Source organism: Ceratotherium simum, chromosome 14 (assembly GCF_057802395.1).
Source record: "Ceratotherium simum simum isolate JZ-2026a chromosome 14, ASM5780239v1, whole genome shotgun sequence".
Classification (NCBI taxonomy): Eukaryota; Metazoa; Chordata; class Mammalia; order Perissodactyla; family Rhinocerotidae; genus Ceratotherium; species Ceratotherium simum.
Window position 1 is genome coordinate 46482363 of NC_141913.1, and position 23313 is coordinate 46505675.

At 36.4% G+C, this 23313-nt stretch overlaps 1 protein-coding gene across 3 annotated transcripts in view; it reads left to right on the forward strand.

Moving 5' to 3' along the window:
* The window catches only part of MALT1 (MALT1 paracaspase), a 61926-nt gene extending 39900 nt beyond the window's left edge, over positions 1-22026 (forward strand). For 2 of the 3 annotated variants that reach the window (XM_004422580.3, XM_004422581.3), the window contains 7 exons: positions 4269-4446; positions 5235-5309; positions 5651-5778; positions 11709-11858; positions 13893-14050; positions 15224-15349; positions 16452-22026. In XM_004422580.3, coding sequence (XP_004422637.1) covers positions 4269-4446; positions 5235-5309; positions 5651-5778; positions 11709-11858; positions 13893-14050; positions 15224-15349; positions 16452-16892 — 1256 coding nt within the window. In that variant the 3' untranslated portion in view covers positions 16893-22026. Of the gene's footprint in view, positions 1-4268; positions 4447-5234; positions 5310-5650; positions 5779-11708; positions 11859-13892; positions 14051-14551; positions 14685-15223; positions 15350-16451 lie in introns of those variants that run through there. The other variant, XM_087439277.1, reaches the window with a different exon arrangement.
* The last annotated feature ends 1287 nt before the right edge of the window (positions 22027-23313 follow it).

Sequence of the window (23313 nt, forward strand, 5' to 3'; positions counted from 1 at the left end):
ATTTATGGGATTATATTTCTAACCACATTAAATTCTTTGTCATTTATAAAGATATCTATTTTGTCCTTTTGTCCTTATTAAATTAATAAGCAGTACTAGAGATGGAATTTTTAAAATACGATTTGATCTAGTTTATTTTACATAAAAATGCTTAATCTCTTGCAATATAATTTGGATGTAGACTTTGATATGAAATGCTTACACTTTTCATAAATCATTTTGGGATGGAGAAAAGATATTTTTTTTGTAAGTGCCTTAATTTCAGTTATGGACCACACTTAGCTTTCACTGGATGAAGGGGGCTAACCCTTCCCTTGAAGTTGCTCCTTCTTCCTAGTCAAGTCTTGCTAGAGCCAGACATGTTAAGTGATAAAATAGAAGCAATACCCAAGCTTTCTGGTTGGCTGTCTCTAATAGCAGTTGTAGAAATGGTACCATTTCTACTGAAAATCAGAACCTTCATAGAAAGATCTCCAGATCTACCTCTGTCCTAATCAGTTTTCATTGTTAATTTAATACATTCAATAAATATTTACTGAGTTCGTATTATATCTATAGCCCAGATAAGGAGTATCTAGGTGTTGAGGGACATATAGAAAAGAACATGATCCATATGCTTAAGAAAATTCTAAGTCCCTTTGTATAATGAGGAAAAAAATGCGCTATATATATGAAATCTAAACACCTATCAGCTATATGATTTTAAGTAAATCATTTAATCTTTTTAAATTTAATTTTCTCGGGCCGGCCCTGTGGCTTAGCAGTTAAGTGCACGCGCTCTGCTGCTGGCAGCCCGGGTTCGGATCCCGGGCGTGCACCGACGCACCGCTTCTCCGGCCATGCTGAGGCCGCTTCTCCGGCCATGCTGAGGCCGCGTCCCGCATACAGCAACTAGAAGGATGTGCAACTATGACATACAACTATCTACTGGGGCTTTGGGGGAAAAAAAATAAATAAAATTATAATTTTCTCATTTATAAAATAGGGGTAGAAATCATTTTACAAATTGTGATGATATGGATTAAAGTCAGATCGTGTATATGAAGGTGCTTTGAAAACCATGAAAATGCTATACAAATGTTTAAGATTAATGTATTTATTATCATTTTTTATCAGAGAAATTAAATAATCATAGGCCGTAAAATGTCAATAAAAGCCAGTATATGATTAAGTGTCCAAGAGTGCTGCTGCAGGATTTCACAGTAGGAGAGACTGAAGTGTGTTAGAAAGCTAGAAACTGGTGTCAACTTGCCGAGAGTTCTAAACTTGAGATAACCCTTGAGGATTGGTTGTGATTTGTGTAGATAGAAAGGAGATAGAGTAACTTGAGCAGGGCTGTGGAGGTTAAAAATAAGCATACCTTGCTCTGGAAGCAGTAAAGAGACTGTTGGGGAATAGAATCATATTTTGAATACTTGATAGAGGAGTACAAATTTTACTCTTTTAAAGTATACAATTCAGTGGTTTTTAGTATATTCACAGTGTTGCATCAATCACCTAATTCCAGAACATTTTCGTCACCCCAAAAAGAAACCCCAAATCCATTATCCATTAGCAAACCCCATATCCATAACCCCATATCCATTAACCCTATATCCATCCTTTTTACCCTAAACCCCTGGCAACAACAAATCTATTTTCCCTCTCTATGGATTTGCCTATTTGAGACATTTCAGAGAAATGGAATCATTCCATATGTGTCCTTTTGTGTCCGGCTTCTTACATTTAGCATAATATTTTCAACGTTCATCCACTAATGTTATAGCATTGTTTTTATGGCTGGATAACCTTCCATTGTATGGATATACCACATTTTTGTTTATCCATTTTTCAGCAGATGGACATTTATGTTGTTTCCATTTTTTGGGTATTATGAATAATGCTGCCATCAACATTTGTGTACACGTTCTTGTGTAGACACATGTTTTCAATTCTCTTGGGTATATATCTTGGAGCAGAATTGCTGGGTCATATGATAATTCTAAGTTTAACTTTTGGAGGAACTGCCTAACTCGTTCCGAAGTGCCTGCACTATTGTATATTCCCACCAGAAATAAATGAGGTTTCCAGTTTCTCTACATCCTTGCCAACACTTTTTATTGCCTTTCTGATTATAGCCATCCTAGTAAGTGCAAAGCGGTATCTCATTGTTTTGTTTTGCATTTCCCTCATGGCTAATGACGTTGAGCAGCTTTTCATGTGTTTATTTGCCATTTGTATATCCTCTTTGGAGAAATGTTTATTCATATCCTTTGCTCATTTTTTAATTGAGTTGTCTTTTTATTACTGAATTGAAGAGTTTTTATATATTCTGTATACAAGTTGTCCTTATAGATATATGATTTGCACGTTTTCTTGTGGATTGTCTTTCCACTTACTTGATCTTCATTGCTTAGTGAATTAAATCCACTCCCGTTGTCATGATTTTCAAAACACTCCCTATCTGTGCACTCTCTCTTTGATTTACAACGATAATTTAATTCCTTGCCAGGCTAGTCTCCTTTCTGTTAGCTGTCACTCCAGGTCCAAGCCTTGTTTGTTTCTGTTCTGCCTGCCTATAATGGACCTTGCTCTCTCTCTGCCTTTCCAGATTGTACCCGTTCTCTCAAGACCATCCATTACTGCCTCACCTCACACTGATATTCCTCTCTGCACTTTATTCATTTTCATACAGGGTGGCGCTAATCACATAATTTATGGTATTTAATTATATATTGGCTTTCTTTGTTGTTTAACAACATGAGCGTGCCTGAAGGAGTTGCAAGATCCTCGGGGCCAGGAACTTTGTCTTCCATTTCCTTTTCGTTCCCTCAGTAGCTACATGATAATACTCAGGGCACACACGAGGTATAAAATAAACCCCCACTGAATTAATAGGTGTGTGCATTTTGTCATTTTTTACCTGAAATGTTACATAAGAAAGAACCATTTTTCTCATTAAATAGTAGTTCAAGAAAAGTAGAGGACCTGGATCCTGTCTTCTAGGACCAAATGAAGCAAGTTTTCTTTAGTATTCAAAGCTGCATTCTCTGCTAGGAGTTGGGCTATAACAACAAAGGATTAGGGCTTCTTTGGTCCCTATCTAAATGCTTTTTTACTGTTAATTTTAGCATACCATATAAAGATGTCATTATATCCAGAATATTGAGAGAGCAAAATTAGTGGGCTCTAAAGATTGCAAGCTTAGGAGAATATGTCTTCTCAAATATTTCTATCAAATGTTTTTGTGATGGGCCGGCCCTGTGGCTTAGCGGTTAAGTGCGTGCTCTCCGCTGCCGGCAGCCCGGGTTCGGATCCCGGGTGCGCACGGAGGCACCACTCCTCCAGCCATGCTGAGGCCGCATCCCACATACAGCAACTAGAAGGATGTGCAGCTATGACAGACAACTATGTACTGGGGCTTTGGGGGAAAAATAAATAAATAAAATCTCTAAAAAAAAAAAAAAAAAAATGTTTTTGTGAGGAAGCCCACACTAATTTTTTTTGTTATTTTTTTACAGCCAAAAGAAACTTCTTTTCAAGAAAGTGTTTAGAGTTGTGTGGGCCAGTTTTTATGATATCATTTCTCAGTAAAGAAATAGTAACTCATGTATTGAATACTAAAACTAACCCAAATTTTAGATTATTAATTTAAGAGACTCTAGATGGAAAATTAATAATATTTATATCTCACAACAAAAAGAAATAATCCATAAAATCAGATTTCCCCTCTCTGCTTAGAAAAAGCTACATTTATATTTTATAACCATTACTAATAGCATATGGAAATGCCTATGGAATTTCTTAAACACTTGATATTGCAGTTGCTGTTTATCTGAATTGTGTTTATTTATTCATCTGTTAAATTCTTACGAAGCTCCTGCTCTGTGTCAGGAATACCCAGATAATGTAAGACTGCCCTGGTCTCGTAGAGGAGACAAATGAGTCAGCAAAGAAGTCCGTAGCCTTTTTCTTGTTTATACATGATGAGATAAAATTGCATTCCATATTATACCATTAGTTACAAATGTATTACTTCTATGAATAAAGGTAAACTTCAGGACAGCATCTTGATGTTGGCTTACAATAGAATACTTAAATGAAGACTATTGCCAAAATAACTTCAATGCAAATTTAGTTAACATTGACTGTATTTATAATTGGGTATCTCTTAAATAAGCTCGCATTAACTTGAAGAAAATAAAAGTCAAGGTTTTTTTCAAAGAGTGCTACATACCTGTTCAGAGTGCAACTTAGAATTAACTTTTACCTCTTTTTTTCCTTTTCAGGATTATTATATTATGCAGGACATGGTTATGAAAACTTTGGGAACAGCTTTATGGTCCCTGTTGATGCTCCAAATCCATATAGGTCTGAAAACTGTCTCTGTGTACAAAATATACTGAAATTGATGCAAGAAAAAGAGACTGGACTCAATGTGTTCTTGTTGGATATGTGTAGGAAAAGGTAAACTGTCTAATCTTTATTAAACAAAGCTTGTTGGAGTTAATTAAATATCAACCTTGACAAATTAAATCTAACGCAAATCTGTGATTGCTGAGAACCACTTCAGTTTGTGAATTTTAGATTATAGATTGAAACTGATTAAGAAGAAAACTAGAGGAAAATATATTTTCTCTATGTGTATTTAGTTTTAACTTTTTTCGTATTTGCTATAGAGCAAAAGTGAAGAGCTAGAGGGCATGGGTAGTACTCAGACTACAAAAGACACAGCTCTTCAGCTGCCTTTAGACGCCTCTGATGATCACTGCAATTGCTCCTCCAGGAATCAACAGAAACAACACCCACAGAGTTGGGGCCTCTGGTCACCCTAGTCACTTCTGGTCTTGCAGACATAGAAAGTTTAGCTGAGCCAGATTTTTGAAGGTTTGGATCTTGTTTGTCTGCCACTGTGTTACTACAGAATAGAACCAATGATGATTCCTCTCACATTTACAATTTTTTTCTTGCTGAGCATTTACCAATCAAAATCTAATGCCAGCGTTCAAATGTAACTCCAGTTTTAAAGCCAACAAGAGAAAAAGATGTGACTGCTGTCTCAACAGTGTAGGAGCCCTGGATTATTTTTGGTAAATATGTAACTGACTAAAGGAATTTTGAATCTATAATTTTAAATTATGTGTAATAGAATAGTGCCATACATTTTTCGTTATATTATTATTTGTGCTCTTGTAAGATATTGTTTAACTTTTCATATTTGTATCTGTCCTTCTCCTCTCCTGCCTTTTAAATAGAAATGACTACGATGATACCATTCCAATCTTGGATGCACTAAAAGTCACTGCCAATATTGTGTTTGGATATGCCACGTAAGAAAATTTTATGTTTATTTTGGTGATTCCTTCATTCTTCGATGACTTCTCTTTGATTGTAGATTAGAGGCCTAGAAATATTCATTGACATCCAGGCATAAATTTGCCTCCTTGATATTCTCGATAAAAAATTTTTTAAATAACTGACTTTAGCACTTTATATCTTGGCATCTTTTTTTACTAAGCGCCAGAGCATTTAGTTCTTGTTTAAAGATTAACTCTGACCAGGATGTCATCTGAAAGGCAGGGGAGTGAACGAGGCTCATTAGTATTTATGGAAGCCTCATGTGGCACGTGTTTGCTTTTTAAAAAATTTCTTTCTTTTTGCTATTTTTAAGGTGTCAAGGAGCAGAAGCTTTTGAAATCCAACATTCTGGATTGGCAAATGGAATCTTCATGAAATTTTTAAAAGATAGATTATTAGAAGACAAGAAAATTACTGTGTTACTGGATGAAGTTGCAGAAGGTAAAATAAAAAATAAAGAGAAAGCTACTCAGGGTTCTCTGTTTGGTAATTATTCTGTTTGGTAATTATTACTCAGTACTCTTTCCTACTGTTATTGCACAGGTTTGGAATTAGTGTTTATTTTCTCAGACAATTCTTTTATATAATGTTCAGCCACACTCCTGTTTCCTTCCTTCCTTCCCTATTGACTTAGCTCCGTGCTATCTGTGCAGCATTACTTGAACTACAGGGCTGACCCGGACATGATTGTGAAATAAATGAAGTTTAATCCTCAGAGCTCTTTATCTTGTTTCTGTGCCTAGTGCGTGGTGCTGCCCGGTCTACTCATTTGCAAGAAAAAACTGTCCAGTGAGCATCCTTTCCCAGGATCAGGCAGATGAAACAGAAATTTTGAGGCCCTGGCGGAAAAAGGGGTTCATTTTTTTCTTGATGAACTTAGTCAGTGGTTTTAAAATTCTGCTTTAAGGACATGACCCTAGAGGTCTAACACCAGGTCTTCCATTTCCTTCCATTCCTTTCCTCGCCTGCCCCGTATAATGCTGCAGTCATGTCAGGTGCTGAATAAGTATATATTACATAACAGATTCACGTCGGTTTTTTGAAATACCATTTTATAAGCCATATCAGAAAGAAGGCACTTCTTTTGCCATCTAGCTCACTGGAAAATGGAGTTTCATGGATGTTCCAAAGATGGCAGCTTGAGTACAAAGTATCTGAGTGTTTTATTAACAGCTGTTAGTCATATTTGCTTATTTTCGTGTTTTAGCAGTGTAGATCTTTTAGCTGGATCACTTGACTTGACCTCTTTCCCGTTTAACATAGACAGCCAGGGCTCTGGACCTCCTTCTTCAACCAGAGAAGTTCTGCTTTTGTCTGTTGTAGATATTGGTCTTACGTTTAAGCTTTCATTTGAAGAAAAGATCCTTCTGCTTAAAAAAACAAAATTAAAGCCTTTGGAGTATGTCACTTATTTTCAGACTGAGATCTATGAAGGTGTTTGAGAAACTCTAACATGTTTTATTCTAATTTTATTTATTTATTTATTTATTTTTAGTGAGGAAGATCAACCCTGAGCTAACATCCATGCCAATCCTCCTGTTTTTGCTGAGGAAGACCAGCCCTGAGCTAACAGCTATTGCCAGTCCTCCTCCCTTTTTTCCCTTTTTCTCCCCAAAGCCCCAGTAGATAGTTGTATGTCATAGCTGCACATCCTTCTAGTTGCTGTATGTGGGACGCCGCCCCAGCGTGGCCGGACAAGTGGTGCGTTGGTGGGCGCCTGGGATCCAAACCCAGGCCGCCAGTAGTGGAGCGTGGGCACTTAACTGTAACTTTATTTATTTTTATTAGACATTTTTTTAATACCATAGCAAAACACCTTGACTAATAAAAAAAAGCTTTTTCTCCCAGCTTTGAACTTTTTTTTTTTTTTTTTTTTGGTGAGGGAAGAGTGGCCCTGAGCTAGCGTCTGCTGCCGGTCTTCCTCTTTTTGCTTGAGGAAGATTGTTGCTGAGCTAATATCTGGGCCAGTCTTCCTCTCTTTCGTATGTGGGAAGCTGCCACAGCATGGCTTGATGAGTGGTGTGTATGTCCACACCCAGGATCTGAACCCGCAAACCTTGGGCTGCCAAAGTGGAATGTGTGAACTTAACCACAACACCACCGAGCTGGCCTGTAAACACTTTTTTAAACATTTTATAAGGGGTTTTTTTTTGGTATTTTAATATATAAATACAGAAACCTATTTTGCATGGGCTGATGCCTCGTGTGAACATCAGTGGCTAAAATGTTATCAAGCAGACATGCGTGAAAACAGAGGTTGCTGCACATGTTCCTTTAATAAGTCTTTGTCTAAGTTTTCTAGATAAAAAATTCACAAGAGTCTAAGAAAACAGTCAAGCATTTTTGCAGGACACTGTGATTGTTAAATCCTCTGAACTGACCAGAACCAGGAGGGAAGAGGGGAGAAGAAACAAGAATGGAGGGGGAGAAGGTCCTTGATGGGTTGTTTTTTGGCAATGAGGTCAAGATATCAGGGTGCTGGGCCGGCCCCGTGGCTTAGCGGTTAAGTGCGTGCACTCCGCTGCTGGCGGCCTGGGTTTGGATCCCGGGGGCGCACTGACGCACCGCTTCTCCGGCCATGCTGAGGCTGCATCCCATATACAGCAACTAAGAAGGATGTGCAGCTATGACATAGAACTATCTACTGGGGCTTTGGGGGAAAAAATAAATAAAAATTAAAAAAGATATCAGGGTGCCAAGGGGAGAAAAGTGCACAACCAAGCCAGAAAAATTGAAAAAAAAAAAAAAAAACCAAGGGCAGAGCAGCTGGTGACGGAGAGGGCTGACGGGGGCATGGGGCACAGGATGGCGTGTTCTCGTGCCATCAGAACGCGTTCAGCGAGAACCTGGCTCTGTTCGTTTCTGTCACTGAGTGGGTTCTAGCTGGGCAGCAGACAGCAATCTGTAAACATCACGAGGGAAAACACCAGTTGACACTAGACTTTTTGGTTTTGGGGGATTTTTTTATTTTTTTTTTGTAAACACTTTAGAGACACACCCACAGTGCCTTTCAAAGGTGAAAAAGGAAATGCCCTTTCCCTTCTGGGATGAGGGATGAGGAGAAGGATAGTGGTTGATTCTTTTCTCTCTCAAATTCACTCTCATCCAATTTGGTGTCCTCAAGGAGAAAGGGAGAACACTCTCTGGAAATCAATGCAGAAGGGATGCCCTGTTCCCACTGGTGTCCCCAGCTCAGCTCTGCCCCAGTGTCCAATGCCTCTTCTCAGGAACAGGGGCTGGCTGTCCCTGGGAAAGGAGTCAGCAAGCGAGCCCAGCAGGGTCAGTCCATGAGGTGTCTGGACAAGATCTGTTCACTTCAAACCAGGAGTCTGTAACTTCTGTTAGATAAATGCACGGGCAGGGCAGCCTGGCCATCGTGTCCCCCTGAAGCAGCTCTTCCGGGCAGATCACACACTCACCTGCATCTTTAGTCAGCATGTCATCGTGGTAGGAGAGGCGAAGTTTGCTCAGACACATTATAAAGTGCATTTCCATCTCATCGGAAACCACAAAGTTGGAGCAAATGAGGCACTTGAAACCTGGCTCTGAGGGTCACTCCCAATTTTATTTTTTAAAATATAATTTAGCTATTTTAAAACTTAATAAAAAGCATCAGTTCACCTATATATGATATACACCAAGTTGTGGCAATGATGGCATCCCAATATGTGCTTTGAGTTTATATTTGAACTTCTGGATTATTTTTATTTTATTGTATATATGTTAATTTATTTTTTATCTTGTATATGGTATTAGATATTCAGATCTTCTGGAATACTTAATTAAAAAGTACTCAGGAAAAAAAGTATTCAGAGATCATAAGCCAAGCAGTTGAAGGGAAAAACCACCTTTCCAGGTTCGGTTGTGTGCAAGTGAAACAAAATATGAAATAAATTAGTTGCTGTTATAAATGGCTACAGCTGTCTGTCTATAACCCTAGATTTTAATTTTTGTATTACTCCAGACAGCCTTATTGTTAAGTTGATTGAAATTGCAAAATAAATGTTCACCTATCTAATTCTGCCAGTATGGCATTTAAGGTACCCGAAAACGATCTTGCTATATAAACTCCAAGACCTGCTAGAAAAAAACGTTTATTTAATTAGTACATTAGTTATTTTTAATGAAATAAGTACCTTTGAACATAATGCTGACAGTTTTTATCCTGAAAGAATGTTTAACATGAATCTAAGACCTTGACAGTAACCTACATCTAATTATATGTTCCCTCTATCTCTTTCCCTGCCCTGTCTTACATGGTAACCATCATTCGAAATCTTGTCATTCCCTTGATTTGCTTCTTATGTAGTTTTATTGAGTTTCTGTATATCTGCAAAGAATATGTATATTTTTTAGTTGTTCTTAACTTTATAAAAAGATATGCTCTGTGTAGTCTTTTTGGACCTGAATTTTTTCAATTAATATTATATTGCTAAGATTGATCCATATGGTTACATGACTGTAGTTCATTCATTTTGACTGCTATATAATGTTCTACTTTGCAAACATGCTACAGTTTTTTCAGGTGCTCTGTTGATGGGCATTTGAGTTACATCTGGTTTTTTGCTATTGTGAACAGTGCTGTTATAACATTCTCTCACGTGTCTCCTGGAGTATGTATGCAAAAGTTTCTTTGGGATATAAATCTAGGATTTGGAATTACTGGGTCATGAGATATTTCAGTATTCAGTTTTAAGAGAGAATGCCAGACTGTTTTTGCAAAGTGGTTGCACCAATCTACACTTACCGCCTCCCCCATAATATGCAAGAGATGGTGTAAATCTCCACTCTTTTCATTTTTGCCAAATGATGTTAAATAGTATTTCATTGTGGTCTTGATTTGTGTTTTCCTGATTATTAGTGATTTGAACATCTGTTCATGTTTTTAGTGGTAATGTGCATATCCTCTTACGTGAAAATCTGTTCATGTCTTTTGCCTATTTTTCTATCATGGTGTTTTTGCTTCTCACTGATTTAGAGGAATTCTGATATGTTCTTGATGTCATACTCACTAGGACCTCTGAGACATTATTAAATAGAAGTAGTAGTGGTAGACATCTTTGCCTTATTTCTGATTTTAAAGGGAATGCTTCTAATGTTTGCACATTTAGAATAACTAGATTTTATAAATCCAATCTGACAGTCTTTGCCTTTAAACTAGAAAATTTAGTTCAATTACATTTATTGTGGGCTTTTTGTGTGTTTTAACGATTTAAATTTTTTGATTTGGCTCATTCTTCCTTTTTCATCTTTTTAAAAAACTTGATTTCTATTATCTTCTCTCCTGTAACAGTATAATAATTTTAGCATACACCCACAACCCTTGGACTCCCTCCTCAACCCCAAATATGTTGATGTAACTTAGACTTAATTCTCTATTGCTATATTCCTCCCTCCCTCTCTCTCTCTCTCTCTGTCTATATCTCTCTCTCTCTCTGACCTTACTATTGTTGAAAGACAGCAAACACATTTGGAATCTTTTTTTCTGAATAAAAGGGATAAGTTTTAATTTTATGTCTTTTTTTCCCAGATAAGTAACTACTTTCCCAAAATCAGATATTACACTTCATTTTTATTAACTTGTTATTTGTTAATAATATATACAGAAATAGGATCATAAACTGTAATTTATTCATACAAAAAAGTATGTTTTGATAAATTTAAATTGAGATTTATCAGTATTCCAAAGTCTCTAAGTAAGCCATGTTGAGTGAAAATAGCACATCACAATAGCACATAACATTTTTAAGTTCAAAACCTAAAACATTGACACATACTATTTACTAATACCTACACATGAGTAAAAATTAAAATATGTATGGGAATATCCACAGTACGTTGGGTAATGGTTACTTTGAGTTGGGGGAGGGCAGTGGTGGTGCTTTAACCGTGTTGGTGGTTTTAACACATTATTTCCTTTTTTAAAAATAAATCTGAGGTAAAGAGACAGCATGATATTTTACCTCTCTCATAGATGTGTCGTCATTTGTTTATTGTTAATGTATTTCTCAACAGAGTATAGACGTAAAATTATCATGACTGCCCTTTCAGTAAAGAAATATACTTTCAGCTCCTTGTGAATTTCAAGGCTTGGAATATTAGGCATTCATTAATAGAATTATAGAAGATAAAAGCTAGAAAGGGGACTTTAGAAGTGAGCTGGTCCAATATTTTTATCTGTTTGCTCACTGCCATATTCTGAGCACTTTGAACCATGCCTGGCACATAGTAGGCACTTAGTAAATATTTGCTGAGTGAATAAGTGGTATTGAGAATATAAACTGATTAGGAGGAGAGTTCTTGGCCTAAATATTTAAAACATAATGAAAAGATTTTGGTCTTAAAAATAATATTTACTTCTTACCTTTTAGATATGGGTAAATGTCACCTTACCAAAGGCAAACAGGCTCTAGAGATTCGAAGTAGTTTATCTGAAAAGAGAGCACTTACTGATCCAATACAAGGAACAGCATATTCTGCAGAATCTCTGGTGCGGAATCTCCAGTGGGCCAAGGCACATGGTACAGTGAAGTCTACTTTTTGTGAAGTCTTTCTGTAATATACTTTTATTAAATCATGAAGGTTTTTTTCCTCCTGAATATACAGCTTTCCTCCCGATTTTGTAGTGAAAATATTGTAGCTCAGTGGGCAAATCCAAGACTAAACAAATGTTTCAATTATAGATATTACACTGATTTATTTGGTGTTGGAAATATTAAATTATTTAACCCATTATTTTTACCACTGGTAAAATTAAAATATAATCATTTCTGAATTCTTCTATTTTAAAAACAATTTTCAGTTTGTGTAATATACAGTCCCTTTGATTCTCCTATATGGTGAGCTGTTGAAGTGTGCTATTTCAGAAATTAGACAGACACTTGATACGCATGTTACCTGTAAAATGGGGACAAGAAATAGTACTTACTTGAAAGGTTTGTTGATGTGGAATGAGATCACACGTGTGAAAAGACAGCATGATGGTCGGCAAATACTGTACGCTCGTAGACATTACTGAGCGTTCGCTCTCTTGGACGCTTGAGTCAGTGAGTTAGTGATCAAGGGAAAAGAAGGTGAGGTAGAAATCATATCTGTAACTTAATTGCCTTTGCTAATTCTATGTGTTTTAATGAAAAAGTGAGTTTAAGTTATTGACTGAAATAAAGATTTTTTGATTTTCTATGAGTCCCAAATATTTATGCTGGGATTCCCTTATTATGGATAATTGAAAATTAATTGTGTTTGTTGAACTTCTGAATAATACCTTTCTTTTCATAGCAGTCTGTACTGTGAGATATATTTTTGGTAAATTAACATGTTAAAGCACATTAAAATGTAAATTCCATAACTATATTATCTTAACATTCCAAATAATTGGATAAGTAATTGAAATTTTTTTTTTTTATAATTTTATTTATTTATTTTTTTCCCCAGAAGCCCCAGTAGATAGTTGTATGTCATAGCTGCACATCCTTCTAGTTGCTGTATGTGGGACACGGCCTCAGCATGGCCCGAGAAGCGGTGTGTCGGTGCGCACCCGGGATCCGAACCCGGGCTGCCAGCAGCGGAGCGCACGCACTTAACCGCTAAGCCACGGGGCCGGCCCTAGTAATTGAAATTGAAAAGCTCTAAACAGCAACAATAACAAAATCACAGTGGTAAAGATCAACAGTAAACAAAACCTTTTTTAAAATGAAACTAAAAGGTCAGATAAAAGTATTTGTAACACATTTGATAAGTAGATAATTTTTTATAATAAAGAGGTCATGCAAAATGGTAAAACAAAAACATGAAGATTCCCTCAATTAGTAATCAAAAGATGCAAATTCAACAATACTCCCAGTTGAGAATATATTAATAATTAAGAAACAAATATAGAAAATGGCAAACTTAAATAGTAATTAGAGAAAAGAAATTTAAAGCTGGTTGTATATTTCTTTCCTTTTTTAATCCACTCAAATAGGCAAGTATTTTGAAAATTATAGTTACCTTGTTTTGGAAATGTTATGGTGAAACTAGTATATTTATGTTCTGTATAAATGGAAAACTGTCATGTATGCAAGGAACCATCAAATAGCTATATCAAACAGTCCTAAAGCATTACGTATGTATAAGAAATATTGACTGTGATAGAAAAAATAAAACCCAGAAATATAGATATTCAAGAGTAATAATACTATTAATGGTAACGAACTATTCAGTGACATTATGCTGTGTTAAAAACTATTTTCATGAAGATTGAGGCAACAGGGAAAATGTGTCTACAGTTAGATGTACACTTTTGATTACCACTATGCAAATTATACATGCAGAAGGGCAAGAGCTGTAAGAAAACAGTAAATGAAAGATTTTGGTTTGCTTGACCAGCAGAATACTGGGCTTTTTTTCTCTTTGTGTCTTTAAATAATGTTAGTTATATAACATTTTTAAGCAAAAAAAAAGCTCTAACTGTATTTTGCCCCATAAAGAATATGTGGTTGCTCCTCATCGTCAGAAAGCTTTCCAAGCACCCTTCAAATCCTGATTCATAAGCTGCTCTTATTGTTCCTTTTCAGAACTTCCAGAAAGTATGTGTCTTAAATTTCAGTGTGGTGTTCAGATCCAATTAGGATTTGCAGCTGAGTTTTCCAACGTCATGATAATCTACACGAGTATAGTCCACAAACCACCCGATATAATAATGTGCGATGCCTATGTTACTGATTTTCCACTGGTAAGTCTCTCCTTTTCTCTTTCATTTTGAATATAAGGATATATCCTCACTTATTAAAGACTAAATTTTTGAAAACTTAAAGTTTATGTAAATATAAAAGGAAATATGTATACATATATATTACATATATAGAAATACTTATTTGTATTTTAGTAACAATGGTCATAATATTTAAAAACTCACTGCCAAAATACCTTAAATTTGTCAAATTTAGAAATGTCTCAAGTTCACCCAGGAAAGAAGCCTTTAATTTCCCTTACCCTAAATAGGATATCAAATGTGAAGGAATAAAATGTGCTATACATATGTCAAGAATAATTTCCTTTTAGAAACTATTGTTTCCAATATAGGTTATTACAAGTGTAAGTCTTACTTGTCTAGTTATGGTTGTATATTGGAAGAATAGAAATCTAATTCTGTTCTTTCCAAACATTTAGACAGGATATTTATTTCGTGTTGACCTAAAGAAGCCAATAAACAGTGCCCCTCTTTCCTACCTAGGTGTATAAATTGACAAGGAAGCAAGGAGTAGGACAAATCCAAAACTTCACCTTTGCTACTGATAAAGGCTTCATGGAGGACATTGCTTAATGTGAGAGCGAATGGTCCAGCACTGAACCCCAGAATTAGACAGGTCTGTCCACCAGTCATGGCAGCACTGGACCAGGATGGGCCTCCCTGGGCATTGGGCAGGGCAGAGCCTGAGGGCTTCTCTCTGGAGTTGCAGAACAGACCTCCTGCTCTTCGCCGGGGAGTTGGCTCTAAAAGAAGAAAAAATTAAGGGCTGCCTTTGACATGTCCATTTATTCTTCCTAAATATACGAATCATATAAATCCCCCTGCACCTTCCCAAAAGTGCTAAATAAGGTGAGAGAGAATCCAGGAGTCAAAACACTAATAAGGCTCAAACTTAAAAGGAAACTTGAGTAGGTTAAGAAGTGTCTCTAGGGATAGTTTGAAAGTTTGAGAGCTAACTATTTAACTGTATCAGTGCAGAATTTAGAATTCCTATTATTACTCTAGACTGTTGTTTTCATTGTTTCTTTAGTCCCAGATAAGGGATTACCTAGTCAGGCTAAAATTCATGAGGGAGCAATACCTGTTAAGATGTTTTATTGTCATAGATGATGTTGTGACTTTGATTTCATTAATGACATTTACCGATTTTCACAGGACCTAGATATTGATCCAAAAGATGCAAATAAAGGGACACCTGAAGAAACTGGCAGCTATTTAGTATCAAAGGATCTTCCCAAGCATTGCCTCTATACCAGACTCAGTTCACTGCAAAAGTTAAAGGTTATTGCTTTTCCTGTTTATAACTACTAGTGGAAAACTTGATGAAAGTGAACATTCATTTTGGCATATGAACCTTGTGTTAGTCCACAGATGTGCTGCTGCTTTGAGTATTGAATTGAAGTAGAGATAACTGATGTACAGTGAGTCCTGCCAGTGACCCCTCTCCTGTTGTGTTCTGTCCCTGATAGTGGGCTGAGGATTTTTGCATGAGAGTATATGTGATTACCCTCCTTGTTGTGGAGAAGTTTGAGAGAGAGAGCATTGTCTACTTTTAGATATCTTAGCATTTTCAAATAATCATTTCCTAATTCTGTGACTTTCTACAAAACTTAGTAAATAAGAATTGGAATTTGGTTTGATCTTTTTTCATTTCTTGTTGACTTACAAATCAGAAACTACTTCTATATGGTTGAGCTTTCTAATAAAAGTATATCCTTCTCAAACTTGAGTTTTTTATTTATTTATAGCTGCATGACCATAGAATGTATCAGCCAAAACGTGAGGAATGAAGTGGGCACTGTTGACAATCACACGAGGACAACAGACATAAACCTATTGTCACCCTGTTCATAGCTAATCTACTTACAGTCTCCTTCTATCTTTGAAATTCAGCCCATTATCTGATTCAGTTATACTTCTCCACCTATGATTGTAGAGTATTATTTCATCGTATTTTAAAAACAGCTGAACTTTTGACCTAAGTATAAAGCCAGATTATTGTTTCATTAAAGGGTCATTCCCCATCTCCAATTATAGGGTAGGGTGAGTTCCCCAAGCCCCACTGCTTGGAAGATACCTTTTCACTGTTTGTCAGGAATATAGTACACGATCTCTGATTTTGACTGCTTTCAGTAGTAAGAACTAGAATTCTACTAATTCAAAGTATTGAGTGAGGGAAAAGGAAGGTGATTATAGCTGGCCTTTCTTAGTGTAGGGAAGGTGTGTAAAGGATGCCTTGAAGATTTGGAACCTAGGAAAGGGGAGTGAGAGTGGAATTTTGTTGTTTGCTTTTGTCTGTATTTGTGTGTATGAATGATATTTTAAGATTGATATACTTTCACAGTTGATAAAAATAACAAACCTTATTTCTTTTCCTTTTCAGGAACATCTAATCTTCACAGTATGTTTATCGTATCAGTACTCAGGATTGGAAGATACCATAGAGGAAAAGCAGGAAGTGAATGTTGGGAAACCTCTCATTGCTAAACTAGACATTCATCGAGGTTTAGGAAGGAAAACTTGCTTTCAAACTTGTCTGATGTGTAACGGCCCTTACCAGAGCTCTGCCGCCACCTCACCAGAAGCTGGACATTATCATTCATCTCAAGACTCATTCCGTGGTGTTTACCATTCACATCTTGGTAATTCAAGTAACGTTCTGCCATCAGACATTTGTCGTTGCAGCCGGACTGCAGATGCATTTCTTTCAAGTCATCAGACCCACCATTATTCATGTCAATTTGGTAGAAGTAATGTGCCAGTAGAAACAACTGATGAAATACCATTCAATTTCTCTGACGGGCTCAGAATTTCTGAAAAGTGACCTCCTTGTTTTTGAAAGTTATCATAATCACTAGATGCCTCATATGCAGCAGTACTTAGATAAAGTGAGGTATTGTGAAAAAGCAAATATGTATATGTAGAGAGAGAGAATGAATAACAGCTATTTCATGGCAAACTCAGGACTTTGAGATGTTGGAATTGTATTTTTTAACCACAGACATCCTCTTCCTCTTCTTTCTCTTTTAAGATTTTGTGAATTGGTTGATTTGTTCTGTAAGAATGAAGTATGGATGTGTATATGTTTGTATACAAATATAACAAAAATATTTTCATTTTGACCACTCTTAAGTAAGAATAGTGGGAATGGCATTATTGTAGAATAAGTCATTGTATTTTTAGAACCAGAAAAAGAACCTTGGTGATCATCAGGCTTACCCTGATTTTATCAATGGGAGAAACAGATTTTTTAAGTTAGAGCTGGCACCAGAACTGAGACCTCCAGATTTCTATTCCAATGTTTATTCCGCTACACACTGCCTTCTTGCCTGACAGGTTCTGAGGCAGGTATTAATTTTGTAGATAGAGTTAAACATACATTTGTTGGGCTGGCCCCGTGGCTTAGTTAAGTGCGTGCACTGCGCTACTGGCGGCCTGGGTTCGGATCCTGGGCGTGCACCGACGCACCGCTTCTCCAGCCATGCTGAGGCCGCGTCTCACATACAGCAACTAGAAGGATGTGCAGCTATGACATACAACTATCCACTGGGCCTTTGGGGGAGAAAAAAAAAAGGGAGAAGGATTGGCAATAGATGTTATCTCAGAGCTGGTCTTCCTCAGCAAAATGGGAGGATTTGCATGGATGTTAGCTCAGGGCTGATCTTGCTCACAAAAAAAAAAGAAAGATATATATGTCAATATGCATATCTGTATAATCTATAAATGTACAAACTTTAGTTTGTCATTATAGGATTTTGTTGCAAATGTCAGTTAAGAAGTCTGTATATAAATCTTTATGTAGAACAGGCTGAAATTTCTTGTTCATTAGGTCATGAAAGTACGTAAGAGGTGACGAAATGTTTGTCTATGTTAAAGCTAGATAGCAGGATAATTTTTCTACTGGATAATCTTGGTAGCTGCTTATCTGAATTTTAAAAACATTGGACATATCTTCCTTAATAACATGCATTTTCTTATTGAATTTTACTAGACTTAGGAGATAATCTTATCACCTTTGGTTCTATCTAAAAGCAAGTTAAACCATACACAAAAATTAACTCCAAATGGATTAAAGACTTGAATGTAAGACCTGAAACTGTGAAACTTCTAGAAGAAAACATAGGCAGTACACTCTTCAACATCGGTCTTAGCACCATCTTTTCAAACACCATGTCTGACCAGGCAAGAGAAACAATAGAAAAAATAAACAAATGGGACTACATCAAACTAAAAAGCTTCTGCACAACAAAGGAAACCATCAACAAAACGAAAAGACAACCTAACAATTGGGAGAAGATATTCGCAAACCATACATCTGATAAGGGCTTAATCTCCAAAATATATAAAGAACTCATGCATCTCAACAACAAAAAAACTACCAACCCAATTAAAAAATGGGCAAAAGACCTGAACAGACATTTCTCCAAAGAAGATACACAGATGGTCAACAGACACATGAAAAGATGTTCAAAATCACTATCAGGGAAATGCAAATCAAAACTACAATGAGATATCACCTCACGCCCGTCAGAATGGCTATAATTAACAAGACAGGAAACAACATGTGTTGGAGAGGATGTGGAGAGAAGGGAACTCTCATACACTGCTGGTGGGAGTGCAAACTGGTGCAGCCACTATGGAAAACAGTATGGAGATTCCTCAAAAAATCAAGGATAGAACTACCATATGATCCAGCTACTCCACTGCTGGGTATTTATCCAGAGAACTTGAAAACACCAATTTGTAAAGGTACATGCACCCCTGTGTTCATTGCAGCATTATTCACAATAGCCAAGACTTGGAAGCAACCTAAGTGCCCATCAAAGAATGAATGGATAAAGAAGATGTGGTATATGTACACAATGGAATACTACTCAGCCATAAGAAACGATGAAATCCAGCCATTTGTGACAACATGGATGGACATTGAGGGTATAATGCAAAGTGAAATAAGTCAGAGGGAGAAGGTCAAATACCGTATGATTTCCTTCATTAAGTAGTAGATAATAACAACAATAAACAAACACATAGGGAAAAAAATAATAATAAAATAAAAGCAAGTTAAAAAGGCAACTGGCAATAACAAAGAAAAAGATTGAATTAGTGATTTTAAAACATCCAACAAAGAAAATTCCAGGCCCAGATGGCTTCACTGCTGTATTCTACCGAACATTTAAAGAATTAGCACTTTGCAAACTCTCCCCAAAAATAGAAGAGAGAACAACACTTCCCAACTCATCTTATGAGGCCAGTATTACCCTGATACAAAACCAGACAAAGATACACAAAAAAACCACAGACCAATATCTATTATGAGTATAGACACAAAAGTCATCAACAAAATACTAGCAAACTGAATCCAGCAACATATAAAAAGGATTGTACACCATGACCAAGTGAGATTTATCCCAGGAATGCAAGGTTGGTTTAACATCCAAAAATCAATGTAATATGCAAATAATTCTCATTATTCACAGTGGTTATATGCTATAAAGTCACCATGAATACTGAATTAGTGAATACAGAGCCATTGCTCCTAGGGGGAATGTGTCTGTGTGTGTGTTTGTGTATTTATACATATATATATATATCTCAAAGATTATAATCTTAAATCCTAAAGAAAATTTATCCTGGTAGATCTGTTTTCTTTATTTTAAAAAAGAGAAAATGAGGTTCAGAAGTATTAAGTGACTTGCCTGAGGCCTCCCCACTAACAGGTGACAGACTTGGGATTCAAACCCATGCAGCTGGCCCCAGAGCTTCTTGCACTACACTGCCCTGCTCCCTGCCTTCTCCATCCTCTGGTCGTATCTGTAAGAGAGCTGAAACAAGAAGGCAGAGCATTGCCTTGTTCGACCTCAGCTGAGAACATGCACATCGGGGAGCGCAAAATTTTCACTGGTCTGCACATGTCCATGAATGATCATAAAAGTGCTGCGAGTATTGATTTGGGGATTACAAATAAATTTTACAAATTGGCAAATTCACAAATACAGAATCATGAATAATGAGAATCAACTGTACCATGTTCATAAAGGACAAAATTACCACAATTACCATGTTGTCCTAATAGATGCAGAAAAAGAATTTGATAGGGCCGGCCCCATGGCTTAGCGGTTAAGTGCGCGCGCTCCTCTGCTGGCAGCCCGGGTTCGGATCCCGGGTGCGCACTGATGCACCGCTTCTCCGGCCATGCTGAGGCCGCATCTCACATACAGCAACTAGAAGGATGTGCAGCTATGACAACTATCTACGGTGGCTTTGGGGGTAAAAATAAAATCTTAAAAAAAAAAAGAATTTGATAAAATTCAGCACCCTTTCATGGTAAAAAAAAAATGCAAAAAACTAGGCGTAAAAGGGAACTTCCTCAACATGATACAGGGCATCTACAAAAAACCCACACCTAACCTCATACTTAATGGCGACAGACTGCTGAATGCTTTCCTCCTAAGATCAGGAATAAGAAGAATGTTCACTTTCACCAATTCTACTCAACGTTGTACTTGAGGTTCTAGCTGAGGCAAGAAAAAGAGATAAAAGGCAACCACATTGGAAAAGAAGAAGTAAAACTATGTATTCACAGATGACATGATCTTGTCATGTAGAAAATTCTAAGGAATTCATTTAAAAACTAATAAATGAGTTCAACAGGTTGCAGAATAGATACAAGATCAATATACAAAAATCAGTTTTATTTCTATACTGGCAATGAACATTCTGGTATTGAGATTTAAAAAAAACTTTACCATCAAGATGAACAAAATAAAATTATAAAACATTGTTGAAAGGAATTAAAGAAGACCTAAATAAATGGAAAGACATCTTTGTTCGTGGATTGGAAGACAACATTTTAAAGATGGCAGTGCTCCCCCCAAATTGGTCTACAGATTCAGTGCAATTCCCATCAAAATCCAAGCTGGCTTTTTTGCAGAAATTGACAGGCTGATGATAAAATTCATATAGATGCAAGGGACCCACAGCCAAAACAAGCTTGATAAAGAGCCAAGTTGGAAGACTCACATTTAGTCAATTTCAAAGCTTATTACAAAGCTACACTAATCAAGACTGGCATAAGGATAGATGTATAAATCAAGGGAATATAAAATATAATTGAGAGTCTGGAAATAAAGCCATACATTTATGATCAGTTGGTTTTTGACAAGGATGCCAATACCATTCAGTGAAAAAGAGTAGTCTTTTCAACAGGTAGTCCTAGGACAATTGGATAGCCACATGCTAAAGGACCTGTACCTTATACCAATGCAAATTCTAACTCAAGATAGGTCATACACCTAAATATAAGAGCTAAAATAAAACTCTTAGAAGAAAACGAAGTAAATCTTTGTGACCTTGGGCTAAGCAATGATTTCTTAGGTACAACACCAAAAGCATAAAAAACAAGGGAAAAAAATAAATTGGACTTCATCAAAATGAACTTTCATGCTTTAAAGGACACCATCAAGAAAGTGAAAAGAAAACCCACAGAATGGGAGAAAATTTTTGAAAATTATATCTAATAAGGGACTAGTATCCAGAATATATGCAGAACTCATAAGACATTTATATGCTAGTGATTAATTACAGTTACTGCAGAGCAGTAACCAATGGACTGTCCAATGGACTCTCTGACGATGGACATGTTCTATATGTGCACTGTCCAGAGGGGTAGTCTCTAACCCCAGGTGGTGTCTGAGTAATTAAAATATAACTAGCCTGAGGAACTTTTTTTTTTTAATCTTGTTTTTAATTTAAATAGCTACATGTAGCTAGTGGCTTCCATATTTGACTGTGCAGCTGTAGAGAATGGGGCTAGAAGTTAGGTAGGGTAAAGGGACTTTTACCTTTCACTATATTCTTGTGTATATTTGAAATTTTTTTAACTAAGCATGTATTGTATTTATAATTTTTAAACATTTAAAAAATAATTAAAAGAATGGTGCAGTTTTTCTTTTCTACCAGCCATGCTTTTATTTTACTTGAATCTCTTACACCAATTGCTTTGTAATATTAGCATAGGATTTTATATACATCAGTGGATTTTAGGAAAGGTAACCTATCGATACCAATTACAATGTGAAGAAGAATTAGGATAGTAAAGACTCACCTGGGCCGGCCCCATGGCTTAGTGGTTAAGTGCGTGCGCTCCACTGCTGGCGGCCCAGGTTCGGATCCCGGGCGCACACTGACGCACCGCTTCTCTGGCCGTGCTGAGGCCGCGTCCCACGTGCAGCAACTAGAAGGATGTGCAACTATGACATACAACTACTGGGGCTTTGGGGGGTAAAAAAAAAAAGGAGGAGGATTGGCAATGGATGTTAGCTCAGAGCTGGTTTTCCTCACAAAAAAAAAAAAAGACTCACCTAAATCCAAAGCTAATGTTTGATTCTGGGGAAGGGATTTTATGGAAAGTAACTTAAAAAATTATAAAGTAGCAATTATAAGTTACGTGTTTTCTAATAAAAGAAAAATCAAATCTCAATACATAGGATCATTTGAATGTAAAACAAAATGTTATCCATTCAGAAGTGAACGGGTCAAATAAAGAGAAGGTCTTAGGAAAAAAAGTCTTTAAAGAATACTGACACAGAAGATACTAATATTAGACCTTAATCCTTTTCCCTCCATTGCCAATTTTTATGACTTTTCAAATCTCTGACTTGCACATGAAGCAACAATGAGGTGGTCTCTTCAGTGATTACAATTTTTTTGACTTGTCCAACTCAGGAAATTCAATCATGTAGCCACAGCTCAGATAATTGATAAATTGACACGTAGATGGGCACAAGTTTAATATCAGGATGATGTCTGGGTTTTTTTTTTACTTTTAAGTTTTTTTTAATGAAAGGCCTAACAAATTTTGAGTTTTTGCTGTTATTTGAACATTCCCATGGTATTTATATACTATCATTGCTTTTAACTGTCAAGTGATGCCAAATACTCAGAATTTACACATTACTTTTGTGCATTTCTACCTATTTTTCTCATTTGACATCGTGAATTTTATCCAGGCCTAACTGAAGTATATCTTTTTAATACTTTCTCTTGAATTATTTAACATATCTCTCATATTGATAAAATATTAGTAAAGAAGAATATACCCAGAACCTGGGAATGTTTGTAAAAATGTATGTAATTTTTTTCCAATTTGACAGCATTAAAAATATTTGGCCTCAGACACGAAGTTTGACTTTCCTACGGAGGAGTCTGAGCCAACTCCAGGTTTCACCACTTAATAGTGTGACTTG